The sequence below is a fragment of the Oryctolagus cuniculus genome, chromosome 1, assembly GCF_051225735.1.
Source record: "Oryctolagus cuniculus isolate XC-2025 breed Fujian yellow rabbit chromosome 1, ASM5122573v1, whole genome shotgun sequence".
NCBI lineage: Eukaryota > Metazoa > Chordata > Mammalia > Lagomorpha > Leporidae > Oryctolagus > Oryctolagus cuniculus.
The window spans coordinates 234,851,185-234,872,642 of record NC_142867.1 but is presented as its reverse complement, the minus strand read 5'-3'; the positions used below and the strand labels follow the sequence as shown (position 1 = coordinate 234,872,642).

The following is a 21,458-nucleotide window of genomic DNA, read 5'->3' as shown; positions in this document are numbered from 1 at the left end:
ACCAGCATCCCATGTGAACACCGGTTCTAGTCCCGGCTGCTCCTCCTCCGATCCAGCTCTCTGCTCTGACCTGGGAAAGCAGTAGAGGATGGCCCAAGTGCGTGGGCCCTCCACCCATGTGGGAGACCCAGAGGAGGCTCCTGGCTCCTGGCTCCAGATCAGCCCATCTCCAGCCATTGCGGCCATTTGGGGAATGAATCAGCTGATGGAAAATCTCTCTGTCTCTCCTTCTCTCCCTCTCTGTAGCTCTGCCTTAAAAATAAATAAGTTTTTTTTTTTTAAAGTTGACTTTTCTTATTGTATCTGTTGGCTTTTCAGAACTTTAACTCAGATACCTGAGAGGGGCTTTTCAGAAAGAAAATTCACTCAGCTTACAGTTCTGGGGGTTCCTAAGCCTACAGTCAGGTGGCCCCTTGGTCAGGAATTTGGGAGGCCAGAGGGTGGCAGGGTGATCACATGGTGAGCCGGGACGCAGGCAGAAGAGCTGTGCCAGACGTGGCCTTATGTTACCAGCCCCTCAGGAGAGCCACCTCCAAGGGCATGCCCCAGTGACCCAAAGGCTCCCGCTGGGGGTGAGGACGCCTGCTCCCGTGTCACAGAGCCTGGCTCCTGCACCCAGCTCTGCTCCTGACTCCAGTTCCCTGCTAATGCACACCCTGGAGGGCAGCAGTAATGGCTCAGATGGTTGAGTTCCTGCCACCTATGTGGGAGACCTGGATTGATCCTGGCTCTGGCTTTGGCCCCAGCCGGAGGCCATTGTGGGCATCTGGGGAGTGGAGTGGGTGGAAGCCTGCTCTTGCTGTCTCTCTTTCTCTCTCCTGTGTCTCTGCCTTTTAAAAGACCTCCCTCCAGCCCCACCCTCCAGATGTCATAATCAGATCAAGTCTGCACTGCACAAGTCGCTAACATCAGTCTGTTGACCGGGGCCAGCACCTGCAGTGCCAGCATCCCATGTGGGCATTGGTTCCAGTCCTGGCTGTTCTCTTCCGATCCAGCTCTCTGCTGTGGCCTGGGAAAGCAGTAGAAGATGGTCCAGGTCCTTTGGCCCCTGCACCCACATGGGAGACCTGGAAGAAGCTCCTGGCTCCTGGCTTTGGATTAGCGCATCTCCGGCCATTGCAGCCAACTGGGGAGTGAACCAGTGGATGGAAGGACCGTCCCCACCCCACCCCACCCCCGCCTCTCCTTCTCTCTCTGTGTAACTCTGACTTTTAAATAAATAAATATTTTTTAAAAATCTGTTAACCATCAGCATTACTCTTTGGGGCTTAAACAACTGCAGTAGACTATGGGGAGCCAAACAGACTGTTAACACTGGAGATAGAAAAGCTTATCAGATTCACAGGCGTTTTTGTTGGTACTAGCTTTATAAAAAAAATCACAAAATATACTTAAAAATGACAAAGGTATGCATTTGAGCATAGTTCAGACCCTGTTTTTACTCATAATCACTTCACAACTGAAAATTATTTTCATTCAGATACCTTGCTGTGTATATATCCTTCTACAAAAAGACTGTTAATCTACTTTAACAAAATTGAAACCTAAATAATTGTTTATTGTACTTACATTGTGTTCTTAGACTGCAAAGCACAGTATTTGCTGGTTCCTGATTGTCCTGAAAGCCTGAGCCGGCTTCCTGATTGGAGTTTCCGCCTCTCACCAACACATTTGTGCATCACGTGGTGCATGTGGCTGTCGGGAATTCATGTGCAAGTGAAAATGTGTTTTGTTTGTTCTTGTAGGTTCAAGGGCGCCCCCAGAAAACACAGAACATCATCATCTTGGAGTCGCACGTCATCTGCTGCACACTGAGCACCAGCGGTGGCCTGCTGCTGGAGTCGGCTTTCCGTGGCCAGGGTGGGGTGCCCTTCAGCTGTGTCATTGTCGATGAGGTCAGTGAGTGGGAACGCGGCTGCTGAGGTGCTGAGAGCAATGGTTTCGCACACCTGATCTTTCCATGGCACGCCGTGTGTGTTCTTGGGTTGAAATACACTTCTGGGGGGCCGGCGCTGTGGCACAGCCGGTTAACGCCCTGGCCTGAAGCACCGGCATCCCATGTGGGTGCCAGTTCTAGTCCTGACTGCTCCTCTTTGATCCAGCTCTCTGCTATGGCCTGGGGAAGCAGTGGAAGATGGCCCAAGTCCTTGGGCCCCTGCACCTGCATGGGAGACCAGGAAGAGGCTCCTGGCTCCTGGCTTTGGATTGGTGCAGCTCCAGCATTTGCGGCCATCTAGGGAGTGAACCAGCAGATGGAAGACCTCTCTGTCTTTGCTCTCTCTGTAACTCTGTCTTCCAAATAAATTTTTTTTAAAAAAAGAGAAAGAAATATGCTTCTGATGACCTGCTGTTGTTAAAGTTGCCCTTTTTTTTTTTTTTTTTTTTTTTTTTTTGACAGGCAGAGTGGACAGTGAGAGAGACAGACAGAGAGAAAGGTCTTCCTTTTGCCGTTGGTTCACCCTCCAATGGCCGCCGCGGCCGGCGCGCTGCGGCCGGCGCACCGCGCTGATCCGATGCCAGGAGCCAGGAGCCAGGTGCCTTTCCTGGTCTCCCATGGGGTGCAGGGCCCAAGTACTTGGGCCATCCTCCACTGCACTCCCTGGCCACAGCAGAGGGCTGGCCTGGAAGAGGGGCAACCGGGACAGAATCCGGCGCCCCGACCGGGACTAGAACCCGGTGTGCCGGCGCCGCTAGGCGGAGGATTAGCCTAGTGAGCCGCGGCGCCGGCCCTAAAGTTGCTTTTGCAGTGCTGGGACTCTAGTCTGAATGATACCTGATTGCTTGTGACAGAATCCCTGCTGAATGGTTCCTGCTTCTCTGAGGAATATCTCTGGTTCCCTTTGAGGCAGTTCTGTGTTTGTTTTGATTAGAGAGAGGGAGACAGAGAGAGATGAGAACTCAGTGTCTTCCAGTCCACGGATCACTCCCCAGATGCCTGCCATGGGCTGGGCTGGGCCAGAGCCAGGAGCCGGGAACTCAGTCCAGGTGTCCGTCACCCGAGTACCGGAGCCATCCCCTGCTGCCTCGGATGGTGCTGCTCAGCAGGAAGCTGGCGTGGGGTGGAGCCGAGACGCCAACGCAGGCCCTCGGCGGTGCCCCCCCCCCCCCCCCCCGGAGGCAGTGTCCTGCGCCACGGTGCTGCCAGGGAGCATCCTCTCCTGCTGGCTCCAGCACCAAGGAAGCCTTACTGGCCCCTGCCTGTGCTAGAATTTAGAGCAGAAGACAAGTGAAACCCAGGAGGTCCGGGTTCCAGTATTTATACGCTATAAATGTGTGCAACCATGTGGTAATTTAAAAAACTCAAAAGTAATTGAAAAGAAATACCTGTCCACTCGCCTGAAAGAACAGAAGCAGCGGAAGTGATGACCTCATGGGGGAAATGTTGAGCTGAAGCCACTCCTGAGTCTTGAGGCCTGGTGCGGGGCCAGGAGCTGGGGAAGCGAGCACAGACACGGGGCGCGGAGGAGGGACCGCGACAGGAGGAGCCTCCGGGCGGCTCCCGGGCGGCGGCACTCATGCTGGCTGACTCCACGCTATTTGGTGTGTGCCTACACGAGTGGAGGAGGTTGTGGTGTTCTTGTTCTGCTTTACTGACACTTGGTGCAGAAGGAGAGTTGTGATGCTTTGCTGTCTGATCAGAACTTGAATGAGTGAAACAGACCCCATGCGGCCGAGTTAACGGGCAGGGTACTGAAGAACCCCCCCATGCTCTCCCCTCCCCCGCCAGGCTGGGCAGTCCTGTGAAGTGGAGACCCTCACGCCGCTCATCCATCGCTGCAACAAGCTGATCCTGGTCGGGGACCCGAAGCAGCTGCCGCCCACCGTCATCTCCATGGTGAGCTCTCATGCCTCGCTGCCATGTGCAAGGGGCTTTATTTGTTCTTTGTCCTGAAGGAGGGTGTGTGTCTCGGGTTCTCGTCTGTTATCTGCACGGAAAACTAAGGAGTCAGCAAGGAGGGGAAGCGCTGCTTGGGTCTTTTTTGTTGTTGTTGTTTAAGATTTATTTATTTTTATTTGAAAGAGTTACATAGAGAGAGGAGAGGCAGAGAGAGAGAGAGATGTCTTCCATCCGATGGTTCACTCCCCAATTGGCTGCAATGGCCAGAGCTGCGTTGATCCAAAGCCAGGAGCCAGGAGCTTCTTCTGGGTCTCCCACGCGGGTGCAGGGGCCCAAGGACTTGGGCCATCTTCTAGTGGTTTCCCTGGCCATAGCAGAGAGCTGGATCGGAAGTGGAGCAGCTGGGACTAGAACCGGTGTCCATATGGGATGCCGGCGCTTCAGGCCAGGGTGTTAGCCCACTGCGCCACAGCACCGGCCCCAGCACTGTTTGGGTGTTAATAAGTGTAAGTGTAAGTCTCTGAAGACGCCCCTTAGTTGCTGGTTGTGTGTAGATGGATCAGGTGCCTGCGTGCCAGGCCTGCCCGGGGAGGCCCTGTGCGGACACTGTGAGGGCTGTGCCTGGTTAATTCCAGCAGCACAAACATGAGAACATAGCAGGCATGGCGGAGAATGCCAGCCTCCTGGTTCATATCAGACAGATGCCAATTAGGGGAAACGCCGTAAAGAGAAAAGGACAGCCTGGGGCCTGCGTTGTGACGCGCGGGTTAAGCCCCGCTTGCAACGCCTGCATCCCGTGTCAGAGAGCTGACTCAAGTCTGGGCTGCTTTGTGCCCTAGAAGCCCATGCACCTGGGAAGGCAGTGGACGATGACCCAAGTGTGGGCCCTGCCGTCCACGTGGATGGAGCTCTTGGCTCCTGGCTTTAGCCTGCCCATCCCAGCTCTTGCTGCCGTTTGAGGAGTGAACCATGGATGGGAGATGTCTGTGTGCTCTGTCACTGTGGCTTTCGTGTACACACACACACACACACACACACGGCCGCTGACTGAGGAGTAAGGCCTTGTTTCTCAGTTTGAGAAACGGGCTTGTTTAGGCTTGCACGTACATCTCTGGACCCAGTATCCTCAGCGTCACTCGTGAAGGTGCCATCCTGTTTTCAGAGCACGCTTTACTCCAGGTGTGTAGGGAAGATCTCCGTGAGCGTGCTGCCAGCACGGAGGGGTGTGCAGGACAGCTTTCCCCCGTGTGTGAGGGCGCTCTTTCTCCCGGGGCTTGGTTGTGAGATGAGAGCCTGCGTGTGCCACGGCGTCGATGCTCTGTGTGGATGTGGGTGGAGAGAAGGTCTGCAGAAGGCTTGCTGACTGCGGCACCCACTATTTCTGCTGCGAGGGTGTGACTAGAAGTAGCTTGTTAAAGTCTGTTAGATTTCTCTCTTTCTGACTGCTTTTCAGATTCTTTCCTGTTCGCATTGGCGCGGCATTCCCAGCAGCCTGTCTGATAAGCAGGGTGTGGGCTGTAAGTGACGGGGAGGTAGTGCAAGTTACGGGATCAGTCCATGGCTGCTTTTTTTTTTTTTTTTTTTTTAAAGATTGTTTCATTCATTTATTTGAGAGGTAGAGTTACAGTGAGAGAGAGAGAGAGAGAGAGAGAAAGAAAGGTCTTCCATCCATTGGTTCACTCCCCAGTGGCTGCAACGGCCGGAGTTGCGCCAGTCTGAAGCCAGGAGCTTCTTCCGGGTCTCCCACGTGGGTGCAGGGGCCCAAGGACTTGGGCCATCCTCTACTGCTTCCCCAGGCCACAGCAGAGAACTGGCCTGGAAGAGGAGCAGCCAGGACTAGAACCGGTGCCCATATGGGATGCTGGCGCCGCAGGTGGAGGATTAACCAAGTGCGCCACGGCGCCGGCCCCGATCCATGGCTTTTGACAGTCAGGGTCAGAAACCTCTCCTTCCTCGGAGTCTGACTTTTTCGTAGTCTTAAGCCACTTCAGCCTGGCCGTCGTGATAGTGGGGCAGTCGAAGTGAATTCCTGGAGCTTCTTCCTTTCCTCTCCTCATGGCAGAAGGCACAGGAGTACGGCTACGACCAGTCGATGATGGCTCGCTTCTGCAAGCTGCTGGAGGAGGCCGTGGAGCGCAGCAGGGTGGGCAGGCTGCCCGTCCTGCAGCTCACCGTGCAGTACCGCATGCACCCGGACATATGCCTCTTCCCCTCCAACTACGTGTACAACAGGAGCTTGAGAACAAATAGGTGGGTGTGCTCGCCGCCCTGCCCAGCGGATCCCGCGGCGGAGAGCTGTCGCTCTGCCTTCTCGCGTCCTGTCATGAAAGCACTGACCAGAGACTTTAACCATTGATTAGAACAGCCACGTTGGCTCGGCAAGTGCCAGGGAAGAGCGATGACTCCTTGTCACACAGCCCAGAGAGAGTCACTGTGTGCGTTTTTGTGTATGTGCTTCCAGTCCTTTTTATTTTTTTAAGATTTATTTATTTGAACGGCAGAGTTACACAGAGAAGGAGAGGTGGGTGTGGGGGTGGGAGGGAGAGAGAGGTCTTCCACCCATTGGTTCACTCCCCAGATGGCTGTAATGACTGGAACTGCACCAGGCTGGAGCCAGGAGCTTCTTCCTTGGTCTCCCACATGGGTGCAGAGGTCCAAGGACTTGGGCCATCTGCTGCTGCTTTCCCAGGCCATAGCAGAGAGCTGGATCGGAAAAGGAGCAGCCAGGTCTCGAACCCGTGCCCATATGGCATGCCAGCACTGCAGGCCATGGCTCTTTACCCGCTGTGCCACAGCGCCAGCACCCCCAGTCCTTTTGAAACAGTGGACCACCCTCTGCTTAATTATTTTATGACTTTTTAAACTTACAAGTCATTTTTCACTCATAGATTTTCATAGTTTAATTACGTAGGTCATTCTCCCCAGCACTAGAATAGAAATGCAGTGTTCTGTTTCTTTCCCTGACACACATCTGCAAAGGACGGTCTCTCCTCCCCTCTTAACTTTCCCAGCTCCCTCCTCCCAGAGGAAAACAGTAGTGATAATAGTACAGTATCTCTGATGACTTACATTTGGAATGGTGGCTGGTTTTTTATAGACTGACTGAGACCAACCGGTGTTCATCAGACTGGCCGTTTCAACCTTACCTCGTGTTCGATGTCGGGGATGGTTCCGAAAGACGGGATAACGAGTATGTCCCCTCCTCAGTCCCGGGGGGTGGCCCCAAATCCATCATTTCCTGCTCAGGTCTGCACTTGGAACATTGTCCATGTGCGTCTCTCTGCCTCTCCTGAGAGGCAGTCTGGGAAGTGCTAAGGGAGGGCGGGGGCGCAGCTGCCGGCTCGTCCCCGAGTCAGGAGGGTGCGTGCTGAGCGGGCAGTGCTTGCCGCGGTGCCATCACGTGTTGGATCGGGGTGGCGGTGAGGAGCGTGTAGCCTGGGAGGGGAGTTGAGGGCAGGAGGTGACGTCACAGGGTTCAGCCCTGGTGGCCTTGCTCACGGTCAGTCTGTGTCACGTGGCCCGCGTGGCCATGCAGGCACTTGAGGGAAGGGGCACAGCTCAAACACTGTCGGTGGTGGAAGACAGGAAGTCCTTGATTCATGTCAGGTGTGTCTCCACGCTGACTGTTGAAGTACCGCTCTTACTGTTGCTGTCCCTCGTACAGCAGCTGTAGTTGCTGCCAGAAATTCTGTTGCCTCCAGACTGTTCTCCGTGCAGCTTGGCGTCTGCTCAGTTGGCTTGCGTCTGTGCGTGTGTGCCTTTAGTGCTCGCCTCTCTTGTACTGGGGGGGGCAGAGCCACCCGTGGGACTTGGCAGTTGGACTGCTGGTAACTTTGGTGTGTTTTCTTCTCTGTCTTATGTAGCTCATATGTAAATATTCAAGAAATCAAATTGGTGATGGAGATAATCAAGCTTATTAAAGACAAAAGAAGGGACATCACCTTTCGAAACGTCGGCATAATCACCCACTACAAGGCCCAGAAGACGATGATCCAGAAGGATCTGGACAAAGAGTTCGACAGAAGAGGGTGAGGCGCTCCGCAGCTGTTGTGTTGGGCCGGGGGGAGGGAGAGGGTCCCGAAGTGGCAGTGCAGCAGAGGGCGCGAGGGCACGCACTGGCCGCCTGTGGCTGCTGGTGCCCCTGCGGCCGTGGGAGGTCGGCGTTATGCGGGAACAGGGTCCCGTGACGTGTTCATCCGAACTCTGATCGCGGCAGAAGTAGTGAAGTCACATTCTGCTTTGAGTAGATTATTTAACCCTTTCAATACCTTTGTGTGCAAATTGAAGATTTTATTTTTTACATTTATTTATTTTTTGACAGGCAGAGTTAGACAGTGAGAGAGAGACAGAGAGAAAGGTCTTCCTTTTCTATTGGTTCACCCCAAAAGGGCTGCTACGGCCGGCGTGTTGCCCCAATCTGAAGCCAGGAGCCAGGTGCCTCCTCCTGGTCTCCCATGGGGTGCAGGGCCCAAGCACTTGGGCCATCCTCCACTGCCCTCGCGGGCCACAGCAGAGAGCTGGTCTGGAAAAGGAGCAACCAGGAGAGAATCCGGCGCCACAGGCAGAGGATTAGCCTAGTGAGCTACGGCACCGGCCTACATTTATTTATTTGAAAGACATTGTGACAGAGAGGGAGAGACAGAGTTCTTCTGTCCACTGACTTACTCCCAGATGGCCACAACAGCTGGGGCTGGAATAGGCCAAAATTGGGAGCCAGGAACTCAGTCTGAGTCTCCAGGCACTGGGACATTTCTCACTGCTTTCCCGGGTGCATTAGCAAGAAGCTGGCTCAGAAGTGGAACAGCCAGGACTTGAACCAGCGCTCTGATAGGCGACGGTGGCGTTGCCAGCAGTGGCCCCTGAAAGTCATCCTTCGTCTCCTTACCCAATACTAAAAGTCAGATATTGGAAACCCATAAATTCAACTGTATCTTAACCTAGAAACAAACATACAGGCTACCAAAACTGACTCTAGGGAAAATAAGAAATCTGAATAGGCCTAACAAGCCAAGAGATACAGAGTTGGTGATCGGATACTTCCTAATAATGAAAAACCCAGCCGCAGGCTTCACTGGTGAGGTCCACCAAATAGTAAGACAAGACTTCGCAGTGGCCCTCTCCCCCTCACGCTCTGTCTCCGTTTGGTAGTTCCGCTCACGGCACAGGTCCGGAAACCCTCAACAGCACACTGACGGAAGAGTTCAGCGTTGTAGGGCTGTGCAGCAGCCCCGGCTGGAGTTTGTCCCGGCATCCAGGGGGCAGCGCTGCGCCGAGAGCAGGGGGAGGCGATTGCCTCGTAGATAGAGGAAAGCCTGTGAGACAGCCCAGCACCGTGCACGGACGTGCGTGCCGGGCCAGCTGTGGGCGGCTTGGCGCTGCCCCCGGGCCTCTGATGGGGCTCGCTCTTGCTGCTGTATTGGGCCAACTCCAGCCAGATGGGTTAAGCACGAAACTGACGGAAGGCTTTTTTGATACTAGAAAGGAAGAAGTGAAACCGTCATTTTTCGTAGATGACCTGGTCTCATTCACAGACACACTAGCAAATCCATACAGAGAAGCCGGTAGTGCTAATGAGCACAGCAAAGTTGCGAGATACAAGATCAGTGTTCAGAAGTCTGCTGTTTTTCTGTGTGCTACAAATAAACAGTAGGAAAGGAAATAAAAACAATCCCGCTTAAGATAGTGTAAAAAGAATAAAATGCGTAGGACCGTTGTGGCACAGTGGATTAAACTACTGCTGGGAACACCCAGGTTCAGCATGCTGGCTTCGGTCCTGGCTGCTCCATTCCGATCCAGCTCCTCACTGATGTGGCTGGGGAGGCAGCAGGTGATGGCCCAGGAACCCCTGGGTCCCTGCACCCATGTGGGAGACCTGGATGGAGCTCCTGGCCCCTGCCTTCAGCCCAGGCCAGCCCTGGCTGTTGTGACCATTTGGGGAGTAAACTAGAGAATGAAAGATCTCTCTGTCACTCTGCCTTTCAAATAAATAAATGAATCTTTTGAAAAAGAATAGATAGAATACTTAGAAATGGATATAACCAAAGAAGTGGAAGACTTGTACACTCAACATTGACCATAAAACATTGTTGAAGGAAATGTGTTTTAAAATTTCTTTTTTTTTAAAGGTACTATTTTTTTTTAAGGTTTATTTGAAGGACAGAGTTACAGAGAGAGAGGCAGAGACAGAGAGAGAGGTTTTCCATCCACTGGTTCATTCCCCAAATGGCCGCAATGGCCAGAGCTGCGCCCATCCGAAGCCAGGAGCCAGGAGCTTTTTCCTGGTCTCCCACAGGGGTGCAGGGGCCCAAGGGCTTGGGCCATCTTCTGCTGCTTCCCCAGGCCATAGCAGAGAGCTAGATCGGAAGAGGAGCAGCCGAGACATGATCCAGCACCCATATGGGATGCCGGCACTGCAGGCGGTGGCTTTACCTGCTACACTACAGCTCTGGCCCCCCAATTTTTTTTAAGGTTTATTTATTTGAAAGGCTGAGTCACAGGCAAAGAGAGACAGGTCCTCCATCTGCTGGTTCACCCTCCAAATGGCCACAACGGCTGGAGCTAGGCCAATCCGAATCCAAGAACCAGGAACTTCTTCCAGGTCTCCCGTGTGGATGCAGGGGCCCAAGGACTTGGGCCATCTTCTACTGCTTTTGCAGGCCACAGCAGAGAGCTGGGTTGGAAGTAGAGTAGCTGGGACTTGAACCGGCGCCCGTATGGGATACCGACACTGCAGGTGGTGGCTTTACCCACTATGCCACAGCACCAGCCCCAGGCAGCGGTTTTTTAGACACAACCAGAGAAATTAAAATGGGTGAATTGGACTTGATGAAAATGGACAGCTTTTGTGTGTGGGAGGACTCGCGAGTGAGAAGAGAACAGGTGATGGAAGCAAGTGCTCGCGAGTGTGTGTGAGAGGCTCCTCTGGGACATGCAGGGAATCTAACACCCAACAGCAACAACAGCTGAGATTGTTTATTGAGATTGGTGTACTTATTTGGGAGGCAGAGTTATGGGGTGGGGGGAGGCGAGGAGAGAGGGGAGGTTGAGAGAGAGAGTATCAGGACTCGAACTGGTGCCCCTGTGGGATGCCAGGGCCTCAGGCAGAAGCTTAATGTACTAAGCACAGTACCGGCCCCAGTAAGGGACAGACAGAAATGGCTCATACGCACATAAACCTCACGTGTGATGAGGGGAATGCAGCTCAGAACGACAGTATTCCGCATCACACTCACTGGAGCCTGCGGTTTAGGAAACGGTAACGAGTGTTGGGCAAGATGTGGAGAGGCTGGAGCCCTTCTACACCGCTGGTGAGAATGGTAACCAAGGACGAGCTGTAGCCTGACCGTGCGACCTAGAACTTCACTCCTAGGTGCACCCCCAGAATTGAAGAACTGAATGCCCGCGCAGGCCCAGGCAGTGTGGCCCCACTGTTGGCACGGCTGGTTCAGCCAGTGCTGGAGACGGCCCATCTCCTACCAGAGTGCTGGTTCCGGTTGCAGGCCTCCACTTGTGATCCAGCTTCCTGCTTCAGCCGCAGATGGCCCACGTCTGCTTGGGTCCCTGCCGCCCACAGGGGAGACCTGGTGGAGCTCCACACCCTGGCTTTGACCTGGACCAGCCCTGGCTGTTGAAGGAGTGAGCTAACAGATGGGGAGTCGGCTCTCTCCTCTCTCCTCTCTAATTCTGCCTTTCAAATACATAAAAAGATAGATTATTTTTCTTAAAAATCCACTTAAATACTTAATCGTAAGCATTAGTCATAGCATCGATCGAGTGGGAACAGCGTAAGCAGCCGTCCGTGGTGGGCGGGTGAGTGCGTCGTGCTGGGTCCGTGCGGGGAGGCTGTTGTCCAAGAGCAGTGGAGTACTTGGGGGTGGTGCGGTCTGGGGGAGCCTTGGCGATGTCGTGATGGGGGCAGCCGAGCGCAGGAGGTCACACATCGCACGATTCCGTTGATATGAGATTTCCAGTGGAGAAAAGTCTCAGAGACAGACAGCAGAGTGGTTAGTGATTCTCACAGCCTGGGGTGAGGGTGAAACGGGGACTAATGGCAAAAGTACCATGAAAAATATTTCTCAAACACTATTAAATTAACATGTGCATTGAGTGACTTTTGTACTTGGGTAAGTGTGTTTCTCTTGGGTGTTTAGACCGGCGGAAGTAGATACTGTGGATGCGTTCCAGGGCCGGCAGAAGGACTGTGTCATTGTCACGTGTGTCAGAGCAAATGCCTTGCAAGGCTCAATTGGGTGAGTGACCTGTCACTGCTTTGTTCACTTGTTTATCATCCAGGACTAGATCATTGCCGATCCTGCTGCAGAACACCGTCGTTCGCTTTGTTTTCTGGTGAGATCTTGTGTAGCAGCATGAGGATGTCTGACTTGGAGACCTGTTAGTTCTGCTTTCCCTGCTGTCTGCCGTAGGAGAGGACTTGGCAAAGTTCATGGAAGAGTGAATGAAATTAGGAGATGTTTATTTTGCTGAAAAATACTTTTAAATCCATAGTTTTTTCATAAGTGAAATAAATAATTGGGTGACGCATATTTTGCAGGGGTATGTTACTCTTTTTTTTTTTTTTTTTTTAAAGATTTGTTTTGTTTACTTTGAAAGAGTTACAGAGAGAGGTAGAGCCAGAGAGAGAGAAGTCATCCATTCCGCCAGTTCACTCCCCAAATGACTGCAAAGGCCAGAGCTGAGCTGATCTGAAGCCAGGAGCCAGCAGCTTCTTCTAGGTCTCCCACGCGGGTGCAGGGGCCCAAGCACTTGGGCCATCTTCCACTGCTTTCCTAGGCCACAGCAGAGAGCTGGATAGGAAGTGGAGCAACCGGGACTAGAACCAGCGCCCATATGGGATGCCGGCACTGGAGGCTGGGGTTTTACCCGTGTGCCACAGCACCAGCCCCATGGGTATGTTACTCTTCATGGCGTGTGTCCTGAGGTGGTGTCTTTCCTGCTTTGCCTGGGTTTGTTCTCTTTAGCTGCTGTCACTTAACTTGCTGAGGACACTCCCAGGGATGGCAGGAACGCCTTTAGTCTCTAGGAGTCTGTGTGGTGGTGTTCTCACTCATGCAAGGCAGGTAGGATGTACAGGTGGTCAACCTGTTTGACTATTCCTTCAGAAAATAAAACGTAAGTGCTCTCCGCTCCGCTGGGATGGGATGGGCCGCCTGCCGTGCGGAGCCCGGTTCCCACAGGACCATTTCCTGAAAGTGTGTCTGTTTCTGTGCTAGTTCGCAGTATTCTAACAACACGAACACGCGTTTACGTTCATGAGTACATGAGCTTGTGTATTCTTAGAGAAGGTTTTTGAGGGACAGTGAGACAGAGACTGATAGAGAACAGGCTGTCATCTGCCAATCGAGTCCCCTGCTGCCTGCCGCATCCGCCCTGGGCTGGGGTCCGAGTGGCCAAGCCGGAACTGGGCTCAATCCAGGTCTCCCGCGTGGGCGGCAGAAGCAGTCCCTCCGCCGTGCTGCTGCCTCCTGGGGCCCTCGTGAGCAGGAGCTGGAGCCGGGTGTCCAGTCCAGGTGCTCCGATGCTGTGATGCAGGATCTTAACCACTCGGCTGATTGCCTGCCCCTGGGGTTATTTCTAAAACCTAAAGTCCTACTGTTCAAATAGAATTTCTGGGGCCGGCAGTGGGTCAAGCCCGTCTGCAGTGCCAGCACCTGGCTGTCTGCCTCCGATCCAGCACCCTGCCGATGGCCTGAGAAAGCTGTGGAAGGATGGCCCACGTCCTTGGGCCTGCACCCAAGCCCGAGGCTTGAAGGGTGTTCAGGTTCCTGGCTTTGGCCTCGCCTGGCCCCGGCCGTTGCGGCCGTTTGGAGAGTGAACCAACAGATGGAGGATCTGTCTCTACTACCTCTCCCTCTCTTTGTAACTCTGCCTGTCCAATAAAATGAGGACATATTTTAGAAAAAAAAAATTTCTAGCATCGTATCACAGGCAAAATAGGAAGCAGACACGGCGCCCTGCTTGGTCTGTTCTGCCTTCGGTGGGAGTCGCTCCTGCGCCAGGGTTCCCCGTGCTTTCTAAGGCAGTGGCGGGAGCGCTGGAGAAGCCGTGTGAAGTACCGCCCGCCTCCCTCAGCCGTTCTAGACCAAGAAGGGGCTCTCTCTCGTTGCTTAGGTTCCTGGCCAGTTTGCAGAGAATGAACGTCACCATTACGCGAGCCAAGTACAGCCTCTTCATCCTTGGACATCTGAGGACCCTTATGGTAGGTACATGCTCGGGGACCACAGCGGCGCCAGAGTGTGCCCTGCTTCCCGTGTCCCCCGCACCGGAGCGAGAGGGCGCGTCAGTGGGCACAGGAGCGAGAGGGCGCGTCAGTGGGCACAGGAGCGAGAGGGCGCGTCAGTGGGCACAGGAGCGAGAGGGCGCGTCAGTGGGCGTGGCTGACCCCCCGGGGGCGTGGGAGGGACGGGCGCTCGTTGGCTCGCTTGGGGCGCCCAGTGCGGCTGTGCTCGGGGCTCCCCCTCAGCGCGCAGGGCTCCAGTGGCTCTGAGCGCCTAACCCTAACCCTCGCTCACTGCCGTCCCCACGGTGGTTAGTGCCAGCAGAGGGCGCTCAATACACGTTCTCGCCTGCACCGGAGCCCTGTGCCTGCTCTGGGTCCAAGCGCTGTAGCCTTTGTTTTTATGTGCTTCTGTTTTTAAGTTATCAAGAAAATGTCACCGTAAGTTTAAATGCCACTACAGATGGATTTTAGACTGTTGTCGCCCTTAGCTGCAGCAGAAGGACAGAAAGATGGCAGCTCTGCCTCTTCCTGTCTCTGAGATTGTCTCCACTCCTGTTCGGGGCGGGGTCCGTGGGTGGTCTGTGCTGTGGCTGGGGCCCTTCTGCCGTCTCACCGTGTGCTCTGCGCAGATGGGTGCGGAAACGGGCAGTTGTTTCATAGCTTCGAGAAAACTATAAAGGGTGCGTAACTTCCTGTAAATTTGTAGTTGTGTCAAAATATTTTTTAGAAGTTATTTTTCCTGTGGCCATTGGAGCTGAGTGTTGAGAAAATCCGGTTTCTTGCAGGCAGGCTCGCGTGCCACAGTTGTGTGCACAGTTGAGCAAAGCGCGTGAGAGATTGGTGGTGACGCTTACGTTTGCAGAGTAAAGCGTCCCTGCAGGTTGGTCCCTTGGGTCTTGCTGGCAGGGTCTCCACACACAGCAGAAGTCGCGTGCCTGGTGGTACAGCCTGAGAGCAAGCAGGGGGGAGCGTGAGGCGGCAGGACAGCCCGAGGGGGCGCAGGGAGCTGGTGTGGAGATGGCTGACACCCCGTCCTGGGCCGCTCTCCACTGCCCGCGGCTGGAGGAGGGCGGTGCCGTGACGAGAAGCCAGCTGCCTCCCTCACACTCGCCATCCGGCGTCCCAGCCTGTTCTTTCGTTCTTTTACTTAACTTTATTTTTAAAGATTTATGTATTTATTTGAAAGGCAGAGCTACAGGGAGGCACAGAGAGAGAGAGAGAGATGTAGAGACAGAGAGAGAGGTCTCCCATCCGCTGGTTCACTCCCCAGATGGCCACAATGGCCAGAGCGGCAGCAATCCCGAGTCAGGAGCCAGGAGCTTGCTCCGGGTCTCCCACGCGGGCGCAGGGCCCAAGCACTGGGGCATCTCCCACTGCTCTCCCAGGCCACAGCACAGAGCTGGGTCAGAAGTAGCTGGGTCTTGACATCGCCCGGATGGGATGCCAGCACTGCAGGCGGCGTCTCCCCGCTATGCCACAGCGCCGGCTCCAAGAGAGTCCTCACGTGTTAGAATGAGAGCTGGGCCGCGCGCTGGCCAGCACCACGTGTCTGGTTGTGACCGTCTTCCCTGTGTCCCAGGAGAACCAGCACTGGAACCAGCTGATTCAGGACGCGCAGAAGCGCGGCGCCATCGTGAAGACCTGCGACAAGAGCTACAGGCACGACGCCCTGAAGATCCTCAAGCTGAAGCCCGTGCTGCAGAGGCACCCGGCCCACCCCCCCACCACGGTCCCGGAGGTGGCCAGGCCCCAGGGCGGCCTGCCCAGCAACAGGCTGGACGGCGGGCTCGCCTGGACGTCCTTCGCTTCATCTCTGTGCCACGCGCTCTCTGACGTCAAGGAGGACGCTGTGGCTTCCACGGTGCCCGAAAGGCAGGCGGTGCAGGACCCGCCTCGGGACCCGCGGCTACTGAAGAGGATGCGCGCCGACGCCCAGGGCGGTGTCCTGAGGGAGCCACGGCCCCCGAGCCCCCAGCACCCTGGATGCACCCCTCCGGCGGGAGAGCCCGGCTGCCCTGGCGCACCACAGGACGCGTGCGGTGCCGGGCAGCAGGCCGCGGCCAGGCTGGCCACGCTGAGCGCCCAGCAGCCTCCCGGGCAGGGGGAGCCTCTGGCTGCTGGTCCCGACGCTGCCGTGAGCAAGAGAAGGTGGGAGGCCCGGGCGCTGAGCGAGGGCGGGCAGGGGCGCTGTTACGTGTGGCGGGACTCGGGCTGGGACGCGTGGAGAGCGGAGGGCGACAGCAGCTCCAAGCAGCAGCAGCTCTGGCAGTGATGCCGCCCGCCCTCCCGCCGCCGCGGGTCTCCGCGCCAGGCCGCCCCGCTCGCCCTTTGCGGCTGCGGTGCTGTGGGAGCCCGGGCCCCTGGCGCCTGTCCGCGGTGTCCTTGGGCGCCGCCTCGTTCCTTAGAAAGGTTAGACTGTAGTGAATGTTGTAAGAGTTGAAATGTATATTTGTATAGCAAATAACAAGACGCTTTTAAAGTTTAATCTAGTGGACTTTTTCTTTTCTCTGCTTAAAATGTTAATCACTTTTCCAGAGAACAGACCCTCCATGTACAAAGCAGGTGCGAGTCGGCGCCAGGCGCGTCTGGTTCCAGTCAGGAAAAGGGACCTTGCGGGGCACAGAGGGCCTCGCTCAGGGCGTCAGATTCTGGGCCGAGTCGGCTGGCTGTTGGAGTGCGCGCGTGCCTCCTCCTCCTCCTCGGGTGGAAACGGGCTGGACGGTGACTTCTGGAGCTGCCACTGGGCTCCCATCCGGCGGGAGCCCCCAGCGCTGGTGGTTGCTGGGCGATTCCTGCCTCGCTGGCCACGGCGTCGCCTCTGGCCGAGAGCTAGGGAAATCTTGCGGGTCTTGGGGCCTGGGGAGCTGTGTGGGAAGACGCTTCCCCAGGGCTCCCATCGCCAGGCAGCGTGGAGACCTCTGGGCCAGGCCCGGCAGAATATTTCGGGCAGGAAAGAAAAAAGATGACGAGGAGGCGCTTAGCACGAGGAAGAGCCGGCAGAAGCCACCTGGGGGGGAGGGAAGCCGTGTTGATGGAGTGTGGGGTGGCGTCGACGGCGCCCTGAGCCGTCACTGCCGGTGTCTCCCACCTGCACCGGACACCTGCCTGCCTGACGCTCTGAACCAGGAAGTGGGCGCCTTCCCGAGTGCTTGGTGCCCCGAGGCAGCCTCTGTGTCCTTGGCGGGGGCGGGAGGGAGCCCCACCCCGGGACGGGCTCCGGGAGCCCCCTCCGCGCCTCGCTGCTGGTGTCCTGGAGATCGCGCCACTGAACGGACTTGCAGTGGTCACCACCGTCAGCGTCCAGAAAGTCCACTTCCGTGGGCGGCGGGGCGGGGCCTGGGGTGGGGGAGCCCCCTGTGCTCATTAACAGGAGTTAGAAGTGCCTGCCAGCATTACTGCCGGCCCAGACATTGAACTTGAAGCTGTGTCGTTTCGCTGGTCACATATCTGTGGAAAGTGTTTCCTGCGTGGACTGAGCCTCTCGACAGAGCTGGGGCGCGGGGCGCTTGTCTTTCCCGAAGGTGAGAGCCGAGGCTCGTGCCGGCCGGGCCGGGGATGGGGGGCCTGCACCACCTGCTCGCGCTCAGTTCTTTCCACTTGAGTGTGTCCTTCGGCTGCTCTGTGTGTGATTCGCCCTGGGTTCCTGGTGCACAGTTCACTCGGTTAACATTTCTGTGGGTTACCAGGAGCAAACTCGAGAGATACACGTGAATGTGTCCTGTAAATGCGTTTCACAACGAGAATGTGCTGTTTGCTAGAATGAGCTGTGAGGTGATGGTTTTGCTGTACGGCACCGGTCTATGCTCCAGACTCGGCAGCTGCGGGTGGCAACAGCCCTCTTGTTAAAACCTGGATTTTAAGAGAAAATGGCCGAATTAGAGGTGGAGCCGAGAACGCTGCCGTGGGCTGCAAGTTGTGTTGAGTTACGGCGCTGACGTCCGTCCGCTGGCTGCCGTGTGCCTGCCCTCCTGTTGAAATTGGGGGTGGTGTTGGTTAGGTCAGCCCAGCAGAAACAGCTGCCCCCCCCCCATTAGGCTGGCGCGGGGAGGAAGAGCAGGTGTAACTGCCCACGCCCCCGAGCGGGACGCGTGTTAGGAAGCAGAGACTTCAGGGAGTTGTCGGACGCTCCCCGCTTGTGCTTGTTACGAAGCACTCGGCCTCCGTGCCTCCTGGCCGCCCGGAGCGTGCACGGCGGCCTGCCCCGCCCCTGGGTGCAGAGGGGACGTGGCGGGGCGGAGGCGGGGGCAGGCTTTGCCGAGTGCCTGGTGAGCGCTTGGTTCGCCGCAGCTGGGCACGGATTATTTAGTCACAGACTCCGCTGACCCATCCCGGGCGGTCGCCCCACCTCCTGGCTCTGGCCATTCATCCAGGAATAAATAATTCAGGGAGGGAACGGAAGCCGAGCGTCAGCCTCTGCGATTTACAGAGGCAGTTCCTGCGCTCGGGGGACCCCCCCTAACTGCAAAGACCTGAGTTACTGTCGCCTGGCCCGGGGGCTGCTCCTGCAGGAGCGCCTGGCCCCGCAGCCGGGCTCCGCGGTGCCGCCGAGCAGCGCCGCCTGGCTGGCCGCTCCCAGCCGTACAGGTGCGCCGGGGAGCTTCAGAAACGTTCCGACGCCCAGGCTGCACCCAGGAGTTTTGATGCAGTGAGCTTGGGTCATAGCCCGTCTTAAAAATTATTCCCAGGTGATTCCATTAAGCGGCCAGTGTCGGGGCCCCTCTACTGGGCGAGGAGGAGAGGTGCCCCAAGGGTTGTGTGTGCCGGCCGTGGTTCTTTATCCCCACGTGCCCAGGCCAGCCGAGGACCCTGTCCCGAGGCCTTCTGGGCGTCTCTGCTTCCATTCTGCTCAGGAAGTCCTGACACCAGCGGGGGGCGGGGAGGGAGACGGCTGGCTGCCCACATCCAGGCAGGTCCCCAAAAGGCAACCAGTGTGAGATGTGTGCTCTGGCCCCGGCAGAGACGGTGGAAGCATGGCGCCCCGTGCTGGGTTGAGTCTGAGGAGCGCCTGGACACGCCTGTTCCCTGCATCGTCTGACGTCCCTGCCAGGTCCCCGGTGCGCACCCCATGACCATCCCAGGGCACAGATCGTGAACTGCGTACAGGGGAACATGCTCCCACGTCGCAGCCAAGAGCGAGCAAGACTTCAGCTCCACCCCAGTTCTTGCAACCCCAGAGAAGTCGTTTTTATTTTTTAATTATTTATTATTTGTTTATTTGAAAGGCAGAATTAGAGGCAGAGATCTTGCATCTGCTTGCAACGGCTGGAGCTGTGCCAATCTGAAGCCAGGAGTGTCTTCCAGGTCTCCCACATGGGTGCAGGGGCCCAAGCACTCGGGCCATCTTCTACTGCTTCCCCAGGCCATAGCAGAGAGCTGGATTGGAAGTGGACCAGCCGGGTCTTGAACTGGTGCCCCTATGGGATGGTGGCACTGCAGGCAGCAGCCGCTACATCGTAGCGCCAGTCCCTCAAGTAGCTTCTTGACCATGGAGCCAAACCCCTGGGCCTTGCTAAACTGGATAGAGCAGACGAAAGGAGGGTGTGTCTAGGGTGAGGCCATTGTTAGGTAGGGAAAGGGACAGAACCCAGCCCCCGGCCTTTGCAGGTGGGGCTCTGCGCAGCCTGCACACCCTCTCTGCTCCTCTTCCTCCACGTACTCTGATCCTTCAACCTTGGAGGAACTGGGGACTTGGCTGAAGAGCTGGGCTGGGTGAGGCAGTGCCCTGCGCAGCAGCTGGGGCTCCAGCCACAGCCCACCCTGCCAGGGACACGCGGCACGGTTCCTTCCTTCCTCACATCCGCTCTCCCGAGCTGTGCCTGTGGGTCCCGGGGCCCTCTGCGTAATCTGTGCTGCTGACGTGGCCCAGAGCTGTGGTTTTGGTCTCACGGCCAGGCCTCAGCCCAGGGCCTTGCGATGCCGGGTTGGGGCTGGTGACATCTGGCTGTGTGTTTCATTTATGGAAAAGCGCTGAATGTACCTATCAGAAAATATTAACGGTTCCTGGCTCTGAGTGCAAGGCTGGGGCGACGCGAAGTTAAAAATGACGATTTTCTTCCAAGTTGTAATTTGCGTTAAAAGCGAAAAATGAATGGGGAGAGCATTTCCTCATTTTCTCTGAACTTTCCTGGCCCGAGATTTGCTGGGATGGCCTGGGGGGCGGGTCCCCGGGGAGGAAGGGGCTGCTGGCAGGGGGGAGGGCCGGGGGAGGTGAGCCACCCCCCTGCTCAGGCCCCAGGGCTGCTCCCCAGGCGCCCATCGAGCCTGGGAGCCGGAGGGCCTGGCACAACTGCAACGCGGTAGCCGGCTTATTTAGGGCCGCGGGGCAGTGCCCTGGACACAGAGCCGGGCGCTTCCATGAAGCCTGGTCCCCAGAGCTATTTGCTCAGCCTGGCCTGGCCGCAGGGTGAAGAGGTCGGTGGGTGGGTGGGAGCTGGTTCCCGTGTCCCCGCGTGGCTGGCTGCTGGCCTGCTGGGCTGACGGGTTAAACACTGGCCTGGGGCCAGGCAGCCCTGGGTGCAGCCCGTGCCCCTGCTTCTGAGCAACAACTTCAGGTGGGTTGCTGCCCTGCTCCTGGCCTCCACTTACCCCTCCGTAAAATGGGCACGACAATCCCTCCCTCCTAAGGCAGTTCTCAGCCTGGGGCAGTTTGTGCCCACTCCGGGGAAGGGGTGTTGCTGGCCTCCAGGTGCCCCCAAACATCCCCAGCACCCGGGACAGGGGCCCTGCCTCCCTCCCCGCCAGCCCATTTCGGAGCTGCCACGGTTGAAACCCTGGTCCTAGGTGACGGTGAAGGGCAGTGGCTCCTAGCATCCAGGCTGTGAGAGGGGAGCCTCCTCCGTGGCTGTCAGCCCCTGGGGACAGCGCACACCCTTCCCCGGGAGGCGGCTCTCCGCTCCTGGCGCCGCTGCCCTTGCTTTCTCCTTCTCCGGCTGCCTGGGAGATGTCAGAGCTTTCCAAATGGCCACTGGCGACTTTCCCTCCGCCCTCGGCCGAGGTCAGGGCCCCCGCAGTCCTCGGGGACGTGGGGCTGCCACTCTGATGTACAACACGCCCCACCTCCGCTCAGCTCGGGCTGAGCTGGTCCCAGGGAAGCTGACGCAGCAGAGGACTGAGCTGGCGCCCGGCCCCTCCCCCCAAGGGGACGTGGGTGTGTAGTAGGAGCTGGGGGTCCCCAGCCATCTGCGTCTGCGCGGGGCGGGGGGGCTCACACAGCAACCTGAGGCCAACTCTGCTGTGTCCACAGGGGAGCACCTTGCCTCTCCCGGTGCCCCCGCCCAGAGGGGCACCGGCTGGAGCTCGGGGCCGCCCCCGCCTCCAACCCACATCTACAGGCTGACACATGGGGAGGGCCCAACGCGGAGGCTGTGGGGCGCACGGCGAGCC

General features: G+C 56.9%; 1 protein-coding gene across 9 annotated transcripts in view; it reads left to right on the top strand.

The window, feature by feature from the left end:
* Positions 1-16,560, top strand: part of SETX (senataxin) — a 69,584-nt gene extending 53,024 nt beyond the window's left edge. For 6 of the 9 annotated variants that reach the window (XM_070058310.2, XM_089321898.1, XM_089321912.1 and 3 more), the window contains 8 exons: positions 1,746-1,895; positions 3,728-3,835; positions 5,901-6,088; positions 6,936-7,028; positions 7,702-7,866; positions 11,989-12,087; positions 13,967-14,054; positions 15,655-16,560. In XM_070058310.2, the coding sequence (XP_069914411.2) occupies positions 1,746-1,895; positions 3,728-3,835; positions 5,901-6,088; positions 6,936-7,028; positions 7,702-7,866; positions 11,989-12,087; positions 13,967-14,054; positions 15,655-16,347 (1,584 nt within the window). In that variant the 3' untranslated portion in view covers positions 16,348-16,560. Of the gene's footprint in view, positions 1-1,745; positions 1,896-3,727; positions 3,836-5,900; positions 6,089-6,935; positions 7,029-7,701; positions 7,867-11,988; positions 12,088-13,966; positions 14,055-15,654 lie in introns of those variants that run through there. The other 3 variants (XM_089321905.1, XR_016226337.1, XR_016226340.1) reach the window with 3 other exon arrangements.
* Positions 16,561-21,458: the final 4,898 nt, after the last annotated feature.